Source organism: Syngnathus scovelli, chromosome 20 (genome assembly GCF_024217435.2).
Source record: "Syngnathus scovelli strain Florida chromosome 20, RoL_Ssco_1.2, whole genome shotgun sequence".
NCBI classification, from domain to species: domain Eukaryota; kingdom Metazoa; phylum Chordata; class Actinopteri; order Syngnathiformes; family Syngnathidae; genus Syngnathus; species Syngnathus scovelli.
The window spans coordinates 7,158,344-7,176,233 of NC_090866.1; the positions used below are offsets into that span (position 1 = coordinate 7,158,344).

General features: G+C 37.2%; 2 protein-coding genes across 3 annotated transcripts in view; both read right to left on the reverse strand.

Annotated features, from left to right (window-relative positions):
* Nucleotides 1-235, reverse strand: part of opn5 (opsin 5) — a 28,455-nt gene extending 28,220 nt beyond the window's left edge. For both annotated transcript variants that reach the window (XM_049756117.1, XM_049756116.1), the window contains exon 1: nucleotides 129-235. The gene's annotated coding sequence lies outside the window, so the exon portion shown is untranslated. The remainder of the gene's footprint in view (nucleotides 1-128) is intronic.
* A 46-nt stretch (nucleotides 236-281) lies between these two features.
* cd2ap (CD2-associated protein) lies at nucleotides 282-17,651 on the reverse strand. The gene is made up of 19 exons (XM_049756115.2): nucleotides 17,380-17,651; nucleotides 14,675-14,832; nucleotides 12,579-12,747; nucleotides 11,749-11,849; nucleotides 11,215-11,341; nucleotides 10,709-10,881; nucleotides 9,823-9,910; nucleotides 9,636-9,730; nucleotides 8,480-8,578; nucleotides 8,038-8,091; nucleotides 7,440-7,476; nucleotides 6,581-6,643; nucleotides 5,941-6,088; nucleotides 5,741-5,850; nucleotides 4,562-4,677; nucleotides 4,326-4,409; nucleotides 3,535-3,728; nucleotides 3,191-3,254; nucleotides 282-2,905 (listed from the first exon to the last, which is right to left on the reverse strand). Exons 1-19 carry the CDS (start codon nucleotides 17,381-17,383, stop codon nucleotides 2,864-2,866), a joined length of 1,926 nt encoding a protein of 641 aa, XP_049612072.1. The 5' UTR covers nucleotides 17,384-17,651; the 3' UTR covers nucleotides 282-2,863.
* Between the last annotated feature and the right edge of the window lie 239 nt (nucleotides 17,652-17,890).

Here is a 17,890-nt window from a genome sequence, read left to right on the forward strand (position 1 = left end):
TTTTTTTAATTTGGAAAAAAAATCTGCGATGTCGTGAAGCCGCGATAAACGGAACGCGAAGTAGCGAGGGATCACTGTATACCTTTTTCTACCGCACAAACAGAAGGTTAAACAAACCTTGGTCGTACTTATCTGCATTTGCTCAGAAACACTCTCTCTGCTCTGAAAATATCTTCCAGGAACAAGACGAGCATGAAACAAGTCTCACAGGGCCTTGCGTCTGCGAATGGAAATTTGGCAGGGAGGTTTCATGATGAGTATAAATACAGAAGCAATGTCACTTAGACAGTAAATAAAGATATTTATTTTTTTTGAAAGAATCTCAGCTCATGCAAGGATACAGCTCATGTATGTAAACAAAATTATTTCAAAATTAAACTTGTAAATGTGCAGATTTCATCGTTTCTTGGTGTCAATCTCCGGAATGTACAGTATATAAAAGTAAAGCGCAGATCATATATTACATCAACAGCTATCCCTGATCCCTCTTTTCCCACAATGTGATTATCAAATAGAGCAGCCGCGTCCTCGAAAGGCTATAGGGAGAGATTGTATAACATGTCAGGCACATAGACAAAGGTCAAACACACTGACAACTTTGTCAAAGCATTCACATGAAAACAGAAAACAAACTTGAATACCATTAAACGCCCTTTTAAGTGTGCAAGTTGATCAGCAACACAAACACAAAAGTTTGATTGGGAAGTAACTCCTTTAAGACACTGGTGGGATTTATAATAATAATAAAAAAATAATAATCACAATAATGACAATAATCAGAACTTGCACGTGTTATACACATCAGCAGAAGGCCAAAGAAAGTTTTTGGAGAGAGGTGTGGGGTAATTTCCTCTTAACTTGGTTCCCAGCATCATTAGCATGTAGCTTGATGCTAATATTGCTAACAGGCAGCTTGCTAACATGTTCAGCAACTGCTGTAGGCAAGGAAAATGTTCAATACTTATGAGGTCACGTTGACAACCACATCAATAACAACTCAAATGGTTTTTGACATGCAGTGGTGGAAGAAGTTTGGGGTTAAAACTTGGAGAATTGTACAAAGATTATTTTGTAGTGGGGGGGGGGGGGGGGGAATTGCCAGTATGCTATGCATATGAACGAAATAATTCTTAGCCATTTAACCTGGTGGTGCCCAGAGCAAACTACCTGCTTATGAATTAAATTCTCGAGTTATGAACGATTGCCTTCAACAAAACAGTACAACAGTCATAAAATGTAGATTCAAGGGGGATTACAATTTCCTACAGCAAATGTAATACCGTATTTTTGTTTCTTGTTATTGCTAGTTTGCCACTTTTCCTAAACTACTTGGAACAAGACCTGACCCAAAACACGAATTAGTATTACGGCCACCCTGAAAACAATAATATATATACACTCAAGAAAAAAAAAATCTCACCTCATGAAGATAGTCACATTGGTGGGTTGGGAGGTAAGTCATAAATGGAATGCAATATTACGATCATGAAGGTATACCCTCTGTTATGGATATATTCAAATTCAACTTTAGTTCAATTTTAAATTGTTGTTTTGTTACACCACAATTTAGAACTACAGACCAAAAAGCATCTAACCGCGAGGGTTTTGGAAAAAGATTTCCTTTTAATACTTATTTCAGGCAAGGTCTAGATTGCTGTTTTCATTTTGGTCTTTTAAAATTCACTTATTAAAATTACTTCAATCTCATGAAAATTGGACTTTTTCTCCCCCTCATGTTTTTTACTGTGGCCCTAAATAGCTCCTGTATAAAAAGACAACAAGGACAATTGATGGGCAATAAACAGGCTTTGCCATATAATCAAAAAAACAAATTATTTTGTTCAGTTCGACACAAAGATAGGATAGATAAGAGGAAGAGGTAGAATGGACCACCTGGAATTTGCTGGGATAGGGAGGGGCCTGAGTAGAACAAGTAAGCAAGCTGCAGAAATGAATTTTCGTATAAACATCCTTAGGCACTAACCAGAAAAACTTTTGGAAACGGAAGGAGACAATAAACTGTTCCTTACTTTCCTATTTAGTTTTTCATGCAGGCTGCTGCTAAATTTTAGACAACATTCCCAGTCTCATGTTAAAGTTAACAACTATAGGAGAGGCCCTCAAAAGTATGTCAGTAGAGTTTAAAAAATATAGACACGCAATATCGAGATGCAATTTTTTTTCAGACATCGTTGTGGTAAATGTTAAGCTTCCATAACAACACTTATTACAACTATATTACAGGCACAGTAGTGTTTCCCTGGATAGGAATGCTGGAAAATGCATACAAAAAAAACAGAGGACAAATAAAGAAGAGCGTGAGCTTCCTCTGTAACGCTGCAAGGAATGATTGGATTTCAGCTACAACCCCCTCAAGAGGAGAGGAAAGGGAAATGATTTGTTAGAAAGTGAAATTAAAAGGAAAGGTTTAAAAAAAATTGCGCTTAAAACATAAGCGTGTGGAAAATTAGGTGTAGAAACAAAGATCCCCTGCTTTGTATATAGTCAGTAGTACTGAGAGCGACCCTCTGTCAAGGGCAGGAGGGAACAGAAGACATGCGAGAAGAAGACATGCACAGTAGTTTGAAGTAAGGCCTCGTCGTTTTTTTTCCGTGTTGGCAAAAAATAGTTATATACACATGTGTAATTTAATTACATTTAGCTTGAAAACAAAACAATATATGTGCAAAAAAAATTTAAATCTTACAAATATGGGGAGTTGAATTTGTAGATGTAATAGAAATAATTGCACCCTCTTTCTGCCCATTCAGCTGTCTGTTGTCTTCCGCCTCCTGCAGCCGTCCACCCCAAAACCATCTCTCTAGTTGGTCATTAGGCTAGCAACTGGACCTTCAGCTCAGCTTCACGTTGAGTGGATGGCCATCTTTAGCTTATTTAGCTCCATCTGACAGGACACAGAATGCAAAACACTCAGAGCCAAGGTTAATTTTCTCCAGCCCCCCCGCTGTGGCTTGGAGGAATCTTGCTGTGAAAAGTCTAAGGCAAGAAACGTGATCTACAAATTATAATGGTGCTGTATAATGTATTGCAGAGGACAGTAATGATATACAAGTTTAATCATGATCATCCAAGTTGATATATCCCATTTTTGCCCATTAGTGAATCCATCAATATTTGGCATTATAAATGCAGACAACCCAGCTTGTGTTTTTATGGAGATCAATACTACCTGCAGGGCTACACGCTTTTTCCTTTCCTCATCCAGTTCTCCACGAAGCTCTGTTATTTCTTTCCTAGAAATATGCACAAGTGTTAATTAGCAATTGAGTCAAAACGTGTTTGTGAATTTAATAGGGACATTTTCAACTGCATTTTTTCACATACATGTAACTCGTGTAACAAATTATGAATTTAGATTGACCATTCATTGGCAAACAGGCAGAACTATATAGGCTGATAAATACAAAAAGTGTTTGCAGCTATGGTTTAAATAGCTATTTGTTTTTTCAACCGTTGGTAGTCTTTAATTTCCGCGAGATTAGACGATGTGTTCTTATTCGATGTAATAATTACATTTGCTGGGCCTTGAACAGCTCCACTGATAGCAGAAGATCCTTCATCTGACTTCTAAGCTCTTCCATCTGGGATTTGGGATCTTCTCTGCCCAGAGAACTGCTGTCTGAGCTTAAGTTTGTGGAGGCTGGGTTGAGTTTGGCCTCCATACTGGGTTTATGGAATGGCGGCAACGGGGACGAGTTGTGTGTAGGCTGAATGGGAGGGGAGTTCAGGGAGAGAAGGAAATAGAGAGTGAGAGACAAAAAATATGTACTACTGTATTAAATCAATAATAGGAATATTTAGGAATACTACCAATTAACCAGAGTTTCAGCAAGGAAAATGAATGAAAAACAAATCTGATGAAATTATGACTTAATACAGCCAGACAACAACCCATTGTGAAAATCTTCAGGGTGAACAATGGCTTTCACTTGCTATTATTGGTAGCACAATAAAACGAAATGCTAATGCGACATGTCGACTTCCTCGCATGTCCATGACCGGCAAGCTATTATCTTGTCACACAACCATACACGCTTCAACTACCTTGATATGATTTTTTTTTTTTTTTTTGTAGGTGTGATCCACAAACATGGAGCGCAGCAACACTTTATGCTGTTTACCTAAGCATTGCTTGTAAAAATGCACTGATTTATTTTGTTTTTATTGACAGTTCCAAAACCTGATTATATTTAACTGATTCAAGAGAGCATTTGTGTTAGTTAATTTAAAAAACAGTCAGGTCTCTGATGGTTATTAAAAGTTGACCATGATTAAAAACTAGTTTCAAAAGTGATCAAAATTACCTTTCTGGGTTCTAGAGGCTTTATTTTGGCACCATCCTCCTCATCTATCTTGAAAGCTTTCTCCAGGACAATGTCCTTGTTGGGCTGCAAGGAAGTTTTGTTTAATTATTTAAAAATATCATCTTTTAATAATAATAATAGTACCAATATATTGCATGCATTTTAAAATGTGATATTTTTTCAAATATGAATACGAATGCAAACTAAAATCAAAACAAGAATTAGTTGGTGCTCACCGAATGTCCTCCACCAAATTGGGCGGGCAACCTCCGGCCGATAATCTTTGGTCTGTTAGCAGTGGGATGAGACAGCTTTTCTGAGTTGGATGAAACCTCGTCAAAACTAATTAGCGCTGTTGAGAAAAGAAAGATTTGTCAATAAGATCAGAGGAAATTATTTTTATTGTTGCATCCTTTTTTTTTTTTGGTCCAGGTTGAGAAGTTAAAAGTGCAAACAAAGAAGATCAAGGGAAATTTCTCATTCACATGTGTGACTTGGGTGACTGTTGAACTTTTCACCTGTGTCGCACTTAACTCCTCTAGTTAGTAAACAGGAAATGTGAAAATATTGCATTTTCTTGTGTCATGACAACTTGTCAGATGAGTTCTTGCTGAACAGACGGGACATCGTTACCACCATCTGTCCCCGCCACTAAAATAACTTGCAAAAGAGGAAACGTAGGCCTGCTCACTGAATCCATCTCAGGCTCAACGTCATATCTCTACTTACGGGTGCCAAAGCAGTAAAATATATTCTTTTAAAAATGAAAACTGAAAATGTAAACAAAATCTTATACACACCACATAACAGACTTTTTTTTTTAGCAAGGAATATAAACCCGCCCTATATGAATCTTTACACATTATGCACTTTGGGATTTTTCTAGCCTATCCTGCCCCCTCGCTCACCATTTTTTCTTTTTGTCGGTAAAACAAAGTGAAATAAATTTTAATGACTGTTTCTTACTGGGATGTTTCTCTTCCGTGCTACTTGCTTTGGTCATACTTTGCAGCGAACTGTGCAGTATGTCGGTCATTGTCTGACACTGCGTACACGAACCAATTCCAAATGAATCACATAACTGTCTCTGTAGTTAACTAGTTCCTGTCTCTTCCACACCATGCCTTTAGTGAAAAGATTGCACATCAGCAGGCTGCCGAAGCCACCAAGGGCGCAAAAATAAACAATTTGTTTAATATAAAAAAATATTAAAAGGCCAAACAAGAAAAAAACACATTAAATTGTGCAGGCCTGCTGACAAGTTTATGTAATTTGGTGAACAGACTCAGAAGCAGCACTACATCTGTAAAGCCTTGAGCGTGGAGGCTGGAGGTTAGTGAGTTTAAGCCCCTCTGCAGGCAAACATTTAAAAAAAGCAACCAGTTGTTGGCGAGGAAAAATTAAATCATTCATACGTGATTCGAAGTTTTTCTCCCCTGTGTCCGCTGAGGGCGTTTTGGGTTTTGGGGGAAGTAATAGATCCAAGTCAGGCTTTGGACGAGATGTAGGGATTTCCCCATTGTGCCTGGTAGGAAAAGAAATAATTATACAGAAGGGTAGAAGTGGCTCAAGACATCATAATATCACAGATCCTGGGAGAACAGAAGAAACATACTTCAAATTTGGTGATGGAGCCAGAGGCTTGTCTAAGCGCTTTGTTGGGAGGTTTCCTTGTCTGCCTTTGCCTGGAGGTGGCACAGGCTTTTTGGGTGGGAGTGGTGCGGCAGGCTTGGATGGTTTTAGCTCTGGGATCGGCCTGTCAACTGAAATGGATCCAAGAGATTTGGAGATGTACTTAATCATGGAGAAACTCACTGAAAGGATGTGAGCAAGTAAAATACCACAACAGTCTAATGAAATCTGAAACAACCACTAGAGATGGTATCATGCGATAGACAGTAAAACCCATTACGGTTAATGAAATTATTTGATTGTAAATATAAACCGCGTCAATCAAGTATTTTGTGGCCCGACATGAATCCATTACCCTTACCGTAATAGCTTGTTGCACAAGTGTTTGAGGTAATCATTATTTTCAGCCACACCTAATTAAAAGAAGACTAACATCCAGCGTTCACAATTCAACAGTTCAAGATAGGCACACATGGCTAAGTCACCATTCATTATTTCAATAGTTACGGTCCATTATAGCAATTGGGTTTCCAGAAATGATTACAGCAAACTATCCCATTGATTGCCTGCCAACTCGCCACCCCTCGAGTTACTGCATAAAATGAGAATGAAGGAATCTGTACCTTTGTCCTCTGGCCTGATGGCATGCGGCTTCTTGTCAGCGCTGGGAACCTCTGGTTTGAGAGCTGTTAAAGCATGAAAAAAAGGTTTTTTTTTTAAAGTAAACAATAAATCACAAACGGAGACAAATCATGTTTTTTCTATACAGTGAACAAAAGAAAAAAAGAAAAACACTGTGTGAATAAATAGCTGCATGTGGTTGGGTACCCTATGTGGTACCTTCCAGATTAAAGAGAAGAAAACAACTCTTTGCCATATTTTTAGTCTATGAAAATCGTTTGTGACATGTTGTTCTAGAGTGGACCTCCACATACTTGTTTGAAACTATAAGAACAAGAAAATGCATGTAAATACTTACAGAAAAAGTGTTTGAGCCAGTTGAGGCTTGGCATACGCGCACATGAAATATCAGAAGGGGCACCAATTCTGTCCCAATTTGAGCCAGGAAAAATACTGTAATTTATAAATGTATTTATATATATTTTTTTTTAATCAACTATTGCTATGGAAGTGGAGGCAAGTAAATTTTGAGGAAAACCTCGCTGGGAAAAAAAAAAGAAGTCATTTTTTTGTTTCAACGAGTGAAAGGATAAAATGGAATCCAATTAGAAATTTGATTTTTATGGGAGGAAAAATAAATCTGATCGTTCCTCAGCGCCTGATCAACAAATCTCTCAGTTTTGTACAGTGGGAGGAGATTGGAGACTGCTGACGTTTGAACAGTGCAACATATGGCTAATTAACACATTAGCCCTAACCCTGAAAACTGGAAACACGTGTTGGCAACATGCAACAAATACCAACCGTAAGCTCTGTATATAAACAAAAACCAATAACATTTAATGAGTCTGAGATTCTTACCTATGTGTTTTGACGGTGGAGGTGGCTTCTTTGGTTTCTGAAATAATATTTTTTTAAAAACAAAAAAAACTGTGAAAAGTAGGCCAGAGCAAGTAGTTTACTCAATAAGAGACAGAGATTCTTATCCTAAATAGAGAAATACCATCACACAGTGACGTACAGTAAGCAGGAACATTAGATTCAATTTGGTTTAAATCAGGATATTCTAATAAGATCCTTTAATTGGAATGGGCTGCATGTGGCTTGGGTTTAACTGCTACAAACATTGTTACTACAAACACAAATGCTAGAGTCCTGTTTTGCATAATGGGACTAGCTGGGGATTTTACTGTATCACACACAACTCACAATCACAATTTCATGACATCATCAAGCAAAATAAATTTAAATAAATAGATAAACTATTATGATTACCGCTCTTACTGAAGATTTTTTTTTTTTTGCAATATCATAATTATTCTACAAAATTATTAACAAGCAGAACTTTTCCTACAATCTGGAAAATTTGATGTCACAATGTTGTTAACGCCACAATGCCTCCCATTATCATTCTTTCACCAAGCAATTTTTGTGAAGGACATGGCTGATATCCTCCTACCTCTTCAGAATCTTGCTTGAGTGAGGATTTGCGCGACCCTCGAGATAGAAAAGCCTGAAAAACAACAGCAGACATGTTTTTGCTGTGGTAGATTAAATCCTTCCATAAGTAATGGCTTGAACAATATACACAATAAAGCAGAAAAAATAATAATTTTTAAAGACTCGGATTCTATACTGTAAAAAGTTATAACACGCAAAAAATAATACAGATGTATACGTGGATACAGGAACCAATTTATGAATTGTCAAAACCGATCAATATCATGTTTGAATTAGACATTATTAGATTGTGAGGATGTACCTATTTTTTTCAATTATTACATATATCGTAGTCCATTTTGGTTCCAGTTTAATGGAAACCTGTCCTCTGTATTGCTAAAACTGTTAAAAAGGACTTTCAGATTTTTAGTGGGAAACCATTTTCATTAAACTAACCTTACCTCTTTTTCGGTGTCAGACAGCATGGCTACAAAGTTGTCAGGAAAGACACCTTCTTTGCCACCAACCTCTCCTCGCCACCACCCAGGCTCTCCTGTGTCCTGTCACAAACCACCAAGGAGGGGATGGAAATGTCAAAAACTCACATAGGACAGAAATCTGCAAGCGCTGGGAAACCAGATGTTTGCATTTCCTCATTTATGATTCATGTTTCCGAAATGCTTTTGTTGACTGAATTGATTGGTTGACCCCCAGCAAGGCCAATTCCATTAACTTAAAAAGTCACCTGAACATTTTGTGACTATTGTCCCTTCAGATTATATAGTAAAATGGTTATTGAAATGATCTCATTCGCTGAAATGAACCCACGAAAAATATTTGGTTAAATTTGAATTTAAAAACATTGCTTGGAACATTTTTTTACTCAATTTGCAATGCAATTATTACATTTCAAATTGAAGGATTCGAATCAATTAAATCTAATTAAAAATGTAGCTTTGAGGTAAGTCATTCCAATGTGATAATGAAAGCCTACTAGTGTGCTCTAATTAAACAGATATCCCGATACATGTCAAAAAAAACAACAACAAAAAAACAAAGCCAATTAAAAATGAAAAATTAAACTTAGAAAAAATCATTTCATATACATAATACTTTATAAACTAATGGTGATAGGCTCCAGCAGGACTTATTTAAATTAATCTAATAACACTTGAAACAAAGCAGAACATAGTGTGCAAATAAACAGTAGTAATTCAGATACGAAATCAATTGCTGTCTCGATGTTATCATAACTTCTCCAAATTTTAGTCCCTACTCGCAGCTCTTATCAAACTGAAAGCTCATTTTGTCATTAAGTCAGTCTTATGATTCATGCCAAAATGTTAATTATATAGTTCTAGTATGTGTGGCAACCGCAGGTATGCATTGTTTGCTTTAATTAATCTTTTTGGTTTTGTGAGCATGCAGAGACATCAGACCAAACTAATATGAGGTAAAATGCATTTTAGGTCACTAGTTCACCCCAAAAAAAAACTGCCAGATTGTTTGGAGGGACTGAAAACCACAGGTGACATATAAATGCCACACTCAATTTGAATTCTAACCGTATGAAGCCATTTGTATGCTTATGCAATCTGACATTTTGCTACATCTTACCTTGCTTATGATATAGATGATGTCATCCTCGTGCAAAGTCAGTTCATCCTCATTTGTAGCCTCAAAAGCAAAGGTGACCTTACAGAACTCTTTCGCTTTGGACACAGAGATTGAAGGGTATTCAGAAGGGGGTTTATAGGATACAAAAGAACAGATAAAAAAAAAAAAACTCGGGGACGTATTTTACCTTTAGAGTTGCTATCTCCTTCGCCCTTGTGCATTTCGATCACGTTGGGAAAGGCAGGCTTTGCGACTGATGGTAATGAAGGGATTGGCTGAAATGGAGCAAACAAAACATGAAAGATGGAAATGATTTATAGGACATCAATGGACAAGGAAGGAGTTAAAGGAATTTAAAAAAAAAAGTTTCCATCAGAGTACAATACAGTCGTATTTTTTTAAAAGGATCATTTTAATTTCTTTGGGATGTTAAACGTTAAAGAAAATAGATGAATGAATTAATGCAAAAGGCAAAGCTGAGAACTGATTTGAAGTTTCCTTTTGTGCTCCACGAAAGGAAACCGTCAATTGCAACTGCCGATATTACCGACTACAATGAGTGAAAAGCCAGATGAGAAGTATACAGTAATACTGTATGGGAATTATTCAATTAGTCAAATGGAAATATTAAACGATATGTGCTATTGGGGTTGGGAGCGTGTGTGAGTAGCACAGAACTATAGAAGCTGAGTTAGTGGTTGAAAGATATTGCAATGGCTGTTGAGAAGAAAAAAGAAGGGAGAGAGGAGAGATAGAGAAAGGGAGAATTTTAAAACGTTATTTTATCCCCAATATATATATTTTTTTAATTTATCATCCCATTAAATCAATAAACAATGTTCTATTCCTGCCTAATAGCAGAATCTGCAAGTACCCGAAAAAATCCATATCAATCACTAGTTACAATAATTATTTACGACTGTGGCTGTTTTCCAAGTTTTAGCAATTCACGGTACCATGGCGTCACTTTACAAAAAATGTAGCCTCATAGAATTGTTCTGCCTTTTTTTTAACTTCATTGTGGAAGTCTCACACAAAAAAAAAAAAACATTAAGGAATGTAATCAAACTCACATTTTCCTTTTTTTCTTCCGGCTCCAAATTAGGGATTCGGACCTTTGATTTCACTGACCCTTCTTTGAAAATATCGCCAAAACCAATACGTTGGATTTTTTTGGGCTGGACAATAGCGCCATTGCCTGAAGAAGGTGTTGGCGATGATGGTGTCACTGTGTTTTCTACACCATCTGTGGAGAAGATACAAAAAGTGAGTAGTCCAGATATAAATTTTGCCCTCATTATATCACAGGTTGGAGGCAAATATACTGATGACTCCAAGTCACCTGACATGAGGCAGCAAAAAATAAATTAAAAAAAATACATTTACAGCACCATCTAGTGTAGGTCTTACTCACATGCAGCCTCCATTCTTGCGTCCCAACTGACATCCCACTAAATAAACTCACTTTACATTTGTGTTCCCTGTAGCCACAGCAGTTCCATTTTTTTTTTTTTTTTTTAAAGACGTAGTGCACCATGACCGCCGACATTTGTCTTTTCATTTGCGCTCTGATTCTTACCAGCCTCCTCTGGTGTCGTATCATTTGATTCTCCGTCTTCTTTCGCAACATCCAACTCTTTGACAAAGTTGGAAGGGAAGAGTCCAGACTTGCCGTTGATGACGCCGCTCCACCAACCCTCTTCAACCTGCGCACACGAATAGCCAAATTAAAATGACTGTTAACAACAGCTGGCTACCTTTCCCCGACTATAGAATTTGTTTCTTACTTTGCATACATTTAAAGGTTAAAAAATCTTCCATATTAGTGGATTTGCAAAGTGTAACAAACCTGTTTTGCAGTAAGTGAAAACATGCCACACAAAATTTATGCCAACACCCCGTTTCCTCTCTGACGTGCACTCTGCATTTTAAGGTTATATAACCGGATACATGACAAACAGTTAAATCAATCAGCCGTAAATCAAACAAAACAAGAATTCACCTTTCTTTTTCTACCTTTCAGCCTTATCATACAAAGTGGACGGAAAAAAAAGTCAATTTGATATGCAACGCTTGCATCTTAGAAACTAGATAGAATGTTGAAAATACCTACCTCTTCGGTGATGTCTAAAATATCTCCAATTTTTAACTCCAGTTCATCTTCGTTCTGCGGCTGATAGTCAAACAAGACTTTGCACTGTCTCTTCTTCAGCTCTGTGAAAAGACGATAGGAAGGGAGGTAGTAAACAAACCGGCTGCGTAACTTCACCTGTTTGCTTTTTTACATGTTCATACGTGCAAGGGCCTCTAGGATTAAAAAAAGCAGAGGCGGTATGAGAATGTAAGCAGTGTAAACATGTCAAATGTAAGAAGTAAAAGCAAGATTAAGAAAATGGAGACGAGAACTGTTACATGTGGGATGTTTCAGCGGGAGAGCGCAGCAGCTAGGACGCTATTTATATATACTATTTATATTTATATTAAGTTGGTGCTGAGTTTAATGACTGCTTATCATAATTGGCATCTCTTGCTGTCAATTGCAGTGAATGTGTTAACTGCCACAGTTTTAAAAGTGGGCGTGTAAAACCTGCACCAACCTGATCTACTTTTTTTTTTGTTAATCACAAATGATTTTTGGACTAAATGATTACGATTGTATTTTTGCTAATATATAATAATAATATGTTGAGAAACGTATATTTTTCACACCATAAAATGAAAGTACCATTAAATAGTTAATCCCCTGCTTTTTAAATTTCCTTAACTTTTACACCATAAGTTTTTCATGACTGTACAAATCCTGAACGAACCATCCAGGCTCACAGAAAGTAAAGTCAGTTGTGGATTTTTTTTTAAAATTATTATTATTTAACAGTACATCTGCAATAAAAATGTAATGCAAAAAAAAAAAAAAAGCTGAATCATTTTGCAGCCATTTCTTACTCTTTGTGGTAGATGATGGTCGTGGCTGGAAACCCCCAGTTGGAATCCCGATGGTACTCATCCTCTGAACCAAGTTGGCAACATTTCCTACAGACTTCTCTCTCTTCAGAGGCTGAGCGGCTTGCCCTTTGGATTCGGGTCGCACTTCCTTGGCCTCCTGTTTTATTTCCTTTGAAAACAGAATGCATAGAACACAAATACGATAAGTATTGCATTTGGAATTTTATGTCTTCTGTTTCGGAGAAAACTATAAATTAGATTAATTCACGGAGTGTATTTCTGTTTCTCAAAGTAAATGAGACTTTTGCTTTAAGGTAAAACAAAGCCAGTTTTGAAATCACTCTACCACAAAAACAATTTTCTTGTCTAAGTCTAAGACAATACTATACAACACAACACAACTTTATTAATATAGCACACAAAAAACGGATAATGGATTTCATAAAAGCTACAGCTCTAACAAAGCACTTACAACAAAGACAATGAAAACTTCCAATTTGCCTCACGTCCAGCTTGTTGAACAGTCAGAACAGACACAAATGATCCTTGCTAAAATGCTTTTGTGATTGCAATCACTCTAAAGAATGTCTGTGACATCAGACATTGATGATAATTGCTTTCAAAGCTTTTCTCATGCCCAGCTGTATTTCAAAATCTGTCAATTTAATAACCAAATCTATTCATCATCCATTCTCTGAACTGCTGAATCAAATGTCCATATATGCAGAATATTTAATATATAGTATTAATATATTTGGGATATGAATGTGTAAAAAAAAAATAAAAATAAAAAAAATAAGTTTGTTCATGCTTTGGGAAGGAAAAAAAAAAACCCCAACAATAGTTACGTTAGCAGCAATGAAAAATGTGTACTGTAGACACACGTTACATTTCCGGACTGTTACTCCTTATGAACCGTATGGGTCGGATCAGTTCCTTTTCAAATTAAAGCTGTGTCAACCGCAGTGTCAGTGCAGGAACATTCTTTTTAGCCGAACAATGACTGGGCTTACCATCCGCTTCCTGGTTCATGCTGACTTTGCACTTCCATTAAATAGGAAGTTCAGTTTGGTTGTGCATGTGTGTGCTTTCCAACTGTGCAGCTGTACATATATACATACACACAGTCAAAGTGTTGGTTGGACTTTACGTGTGTGCGTAAATAATTGCCAAATCTGACTTAATCAGTTTATGGCCTCTTTAAATGTAATGTAGTGGAATACAGCTGTTCTCACTGTGACATGGTAACTGTGTGACCATGAATCATGATCTCGGCCCGAGAACCATGGTCACGTTACCTGTGAATACTTTGAGAAGATGCATGTGAACTCAACTTGGTCATGGCAGAGGAAAATTGAATCTCTTACCATTTCATCTCATGTGCCCTTTGTGGTTCAGCAGTAACCAACCCAAAAAGGCGCAAGTAATGAAGAACAACCTCTCAGATGGTGGTAGCCTCACAAAAGTTCAAGAACCGGGCCGTACTGCTTCTTAGCGGATTATCTATCCAAACGCAGTGACAGATCCAGTCTTCTTAGCAGATTACCTGTTTCACTATCAAGGATTTACAGACTGAAGAAAAGTAGCAGACACACGGCAGGGAATGAACATTCGCTGGACGGCGACAGACGTAGTCATTGGGCACTGACGGGAAAATCTTGATGTCAGATGATCATAAAGTCATAAAATGTCCCTGCCCACATTAGAAATGTGCAGGGAAGGATTGCTGACAACTTGATCTTTGAACTAAATACACCCCCGTCCGTCCACCAGATGGCAAGGCAACACTGAGGACAATATAGGGCAAAGCAAAGCAGACTTGGAGCAATTAGCTCAACTGAAATCAGTAAACAACTAAAACAAACCAGATCAATTTAGTGTTCGCAGGAAGCGTATCGAGTGCAGTTCAGTGCTTCATCTTTTTGGGGAGGCAATAGCCTGCAGCCATTTCATTTAGGGATATTGACTGTTCCATTTGAAATGTTTTTCCAGGCCTTTACTGCTTGCTGCTTTGATAGATGTTAAAACGTGATTCTTTGTCACTCATCTGTATAGATTTTTTTTTTTCAATATCCAATCTGGCATTTGTTTTTTACCTTCACAAAGTTGTCAGGAAAGAGTCCTCTTTTCCCATTGAGATCTCCCTCCATCCAGCCATCCTCTTCTATGCGGCATACGTTCTTGATCAAGTCCCCCTTTCGCAAGGTCAGCTCATCCTCATGGAGTGCTTCGTAGTCATACTCCACTACAACCTCTGCGTTGTCGAGAGGAAAACAAAAGAGGAGAGGTAAGAATGCTGGAAGGGGCCTGACACAATAATAAAATGCAGACAATATGAAATAGAAAGTAAATCAATGAAAATAAACACTTGAAGTACTAAATGAGTCAAATCATTTGAATGAATCTATTATTTCATTCATTTATTTATTTCTGTTTGGTCTTTTCTATGTGAAAGCCGGATGTCTGCACGGCGCCTCACATTTCGGTTTTCATACATTATACAGTCTGTCAGGAAATGCACATTTCACAAACCCCATGGTGTAAATTTAGCACTTACAATGACGTTTCTTTCCTTGAACCCGCTCATTAAATACATCTGACATTGCACAGTCAATTGTTCAGAGAGCACAGCTACGCTTTTAAAACTATTTCATGTTCTGCCATAACCATAATTTCGTCTTAAGCTTCTCAATAAAGGTTTATTGAAGAAATACTTCTAATTGATCTAGTTTTATACAACTGTACCACTATTGAAAATAGAATTAAACCCCAAAGTCATATTCAATGATCATATTTTCATTTTCTAACTTTATCTACTGTTTATCACAGGTATGCAGCCATCACAGCTCAGAGAGAAGGAGAAAGAGAGACATGACTAGAGTTACACACAGACATGTTGAAACACAGCTCAAACGACCCTCGGCCATTTGCCAACTGAAGAAAAGCATACCTCAAAGTACATTATCTACAATCTAGCTGGGGGAAAAAAAACTAGAATGAGCTACCAAATGATGTCTTTTGAAAAAAATCTTTACCTAAAATGCATTTTCAAATATATGTTGTTTGTTCAAAGTCGCAAAAGTTTGTATCTGTTGACAGGAAGTGAAGAATAATTGCAAAACCGTTCGATTACAAAACTGATCCCCTCAAAATACAAAATTAGCGGTTACTTCAAACTAGTCTAAATTGGGTATGCAAGCGCCTCTTGCCACATTTTATATTTGTTTATTTCTGTGATGCTGATGTCACTTTTGTTTCATACATGTGGGTTGTTTCGGTTGTAAATATAAGCTTGGTCATGCTTGAAAAGAAAAACAAATTGCCTACTGAAGACGTGGGTGACTTCAACAAAATGTCTCCCACAGATTTCAGAAGAAAATCTTCTTTTTTTTAAATATGCGCTAACATTTTACTTTTAAACTAAACATTTTACAAGCATAGCGGTGATGATCTGTGAAACGTCTCCATTTTTTAAATTAATCTTCAACAAATGACTATAAATATTTTTAAAGAATGTCGAAAAAATAATTGTTAAAAATCACCTCATCAGGAAATCTTATTTTTTATTTATTCTGTGCACTTGTGTAGTACTGCACCTATTTTTCAAGTACTGCTATTTATAAACACAAGCCAAGCTACTTTATTTTTTATAGCATTTCATAAAAACACACGTGAATTGCAGTAATCTCTTAAAAATACCCTTTGTTGTCCATGACAGGTTTAAAACCTGTTTTGCAACATAGCAGAGTTACAGAACTGCACACAACCACATGCACATCTTCGTCACACAGCCGCCTCAAGAGATGCGGCAGGAAGGTTGCATAATTCTGTGCAGAAGGTTTTCAATGTTCAGTGGCCATGTTAGGTGTAACAGACAGAACATGAAAATGAATAAAATGTCAGAATAACAGTCTGAACTTAAAGCAAAAGCATTGTATAATTTAAATTATACAGATCAACCTCATTTCTTCAGTTTAATCTCCATTTTAAAAGCAATGTACAACTAGAGGTACATTTATTTGGACCAATATAACAGTAAAATCAAAAACACCTAGTGAGAATTGAATTTATGAGCTGATGGAGACATTTTTCATTTTATAATGACCAAAAATCACTTCATAAATTTTTACAATGGCATTGCCAAAAACGGTGCTTTAAGGCATTCCACGTTTTATTTCTTTCATAAGACATGTGAAATATAATTTCTAGTGGAATGCTACGCTAACGACTTAATAGATCACTTTGACAAGCAGAGTTGCTCACTGGTGTATGTAAAAAAAAAATTAAAAAAAAGTGTGGACACAACAACTCAGCTACGTCAGACAAATATCAATTATATCTGAAACGAAAAAAAATGACATTCTATAACTGTCAATTTAAACCTGTGTCTTCACATCAACTAAATTAAGTTGCCTGATTGTTAAGTTAGTTCGACTCAGACAGCCAACATCACACTATTTTAGTTCATACTTAAAAACCCGTTCTGTGAGTGCAGTGCGTGATTTAGACACACTTTTGGGATTGTTTACGTCAACATTGCGAGAAATGCAGACGAGGAGTAGGCGTTTTAGTCGGTTGACTTTGCTAGCTTGCTATTCTCCTAGGCTAGGCTAACCTAAGTGGATTGCTTACTTTAACCACCGTTCGTCAAACGCTTACAGTATGACTTAAGACCCCGGACATTAGGCTTGAATGCTTTATGGGGCTTTATTTGTGTACAGTGTGGCCATGAGAAACGTTTAAAAACACACAAACGCACGGACAGGCAAACAACACAAGCGCCACATCATGGAAAACTCACCCATTCCTGTCCTTCGCACCGCCTTTGCTATTAACTAACGTCTCCTTTTCAGCAGCCTCGCGGCTAACTAGCGAGCTACAAGTCAGGTAGATGGGCGTATAAATGGTTAACAACTAGGATGTGGTAGTAATTAAGGGGAAAAAAGAAAGCCGTATATCCATTCGCCCTTGCCCAAGCAGAAGCCTCCCTTCTTCTCTCCTGGCGGTGCTTCAAGAGTATTGTGCAGGAAGTTGAGCAGGAGTCTCCACCTTTCTTGACTTGGCTCCATCGGGTTGCTAGCACCCGGCTGCCTAAAAAAAAAAAAAAAACTACAAAACAAAACTTCGCGATGATTCAAAGCCCGGAGGGGAAGTCCCGCGAGAGGAATGTTGGAATTTTGATCCTTGCTACGAATTCCTCCTCTCAGCAAATGAATCGGTTGTCACTCTGCGTGAGCTATTCCAGGTATCCCCCAAGATTAATTACCGACAGAACAAAAAAAATATATATATTATAATAAATAAATACAGGC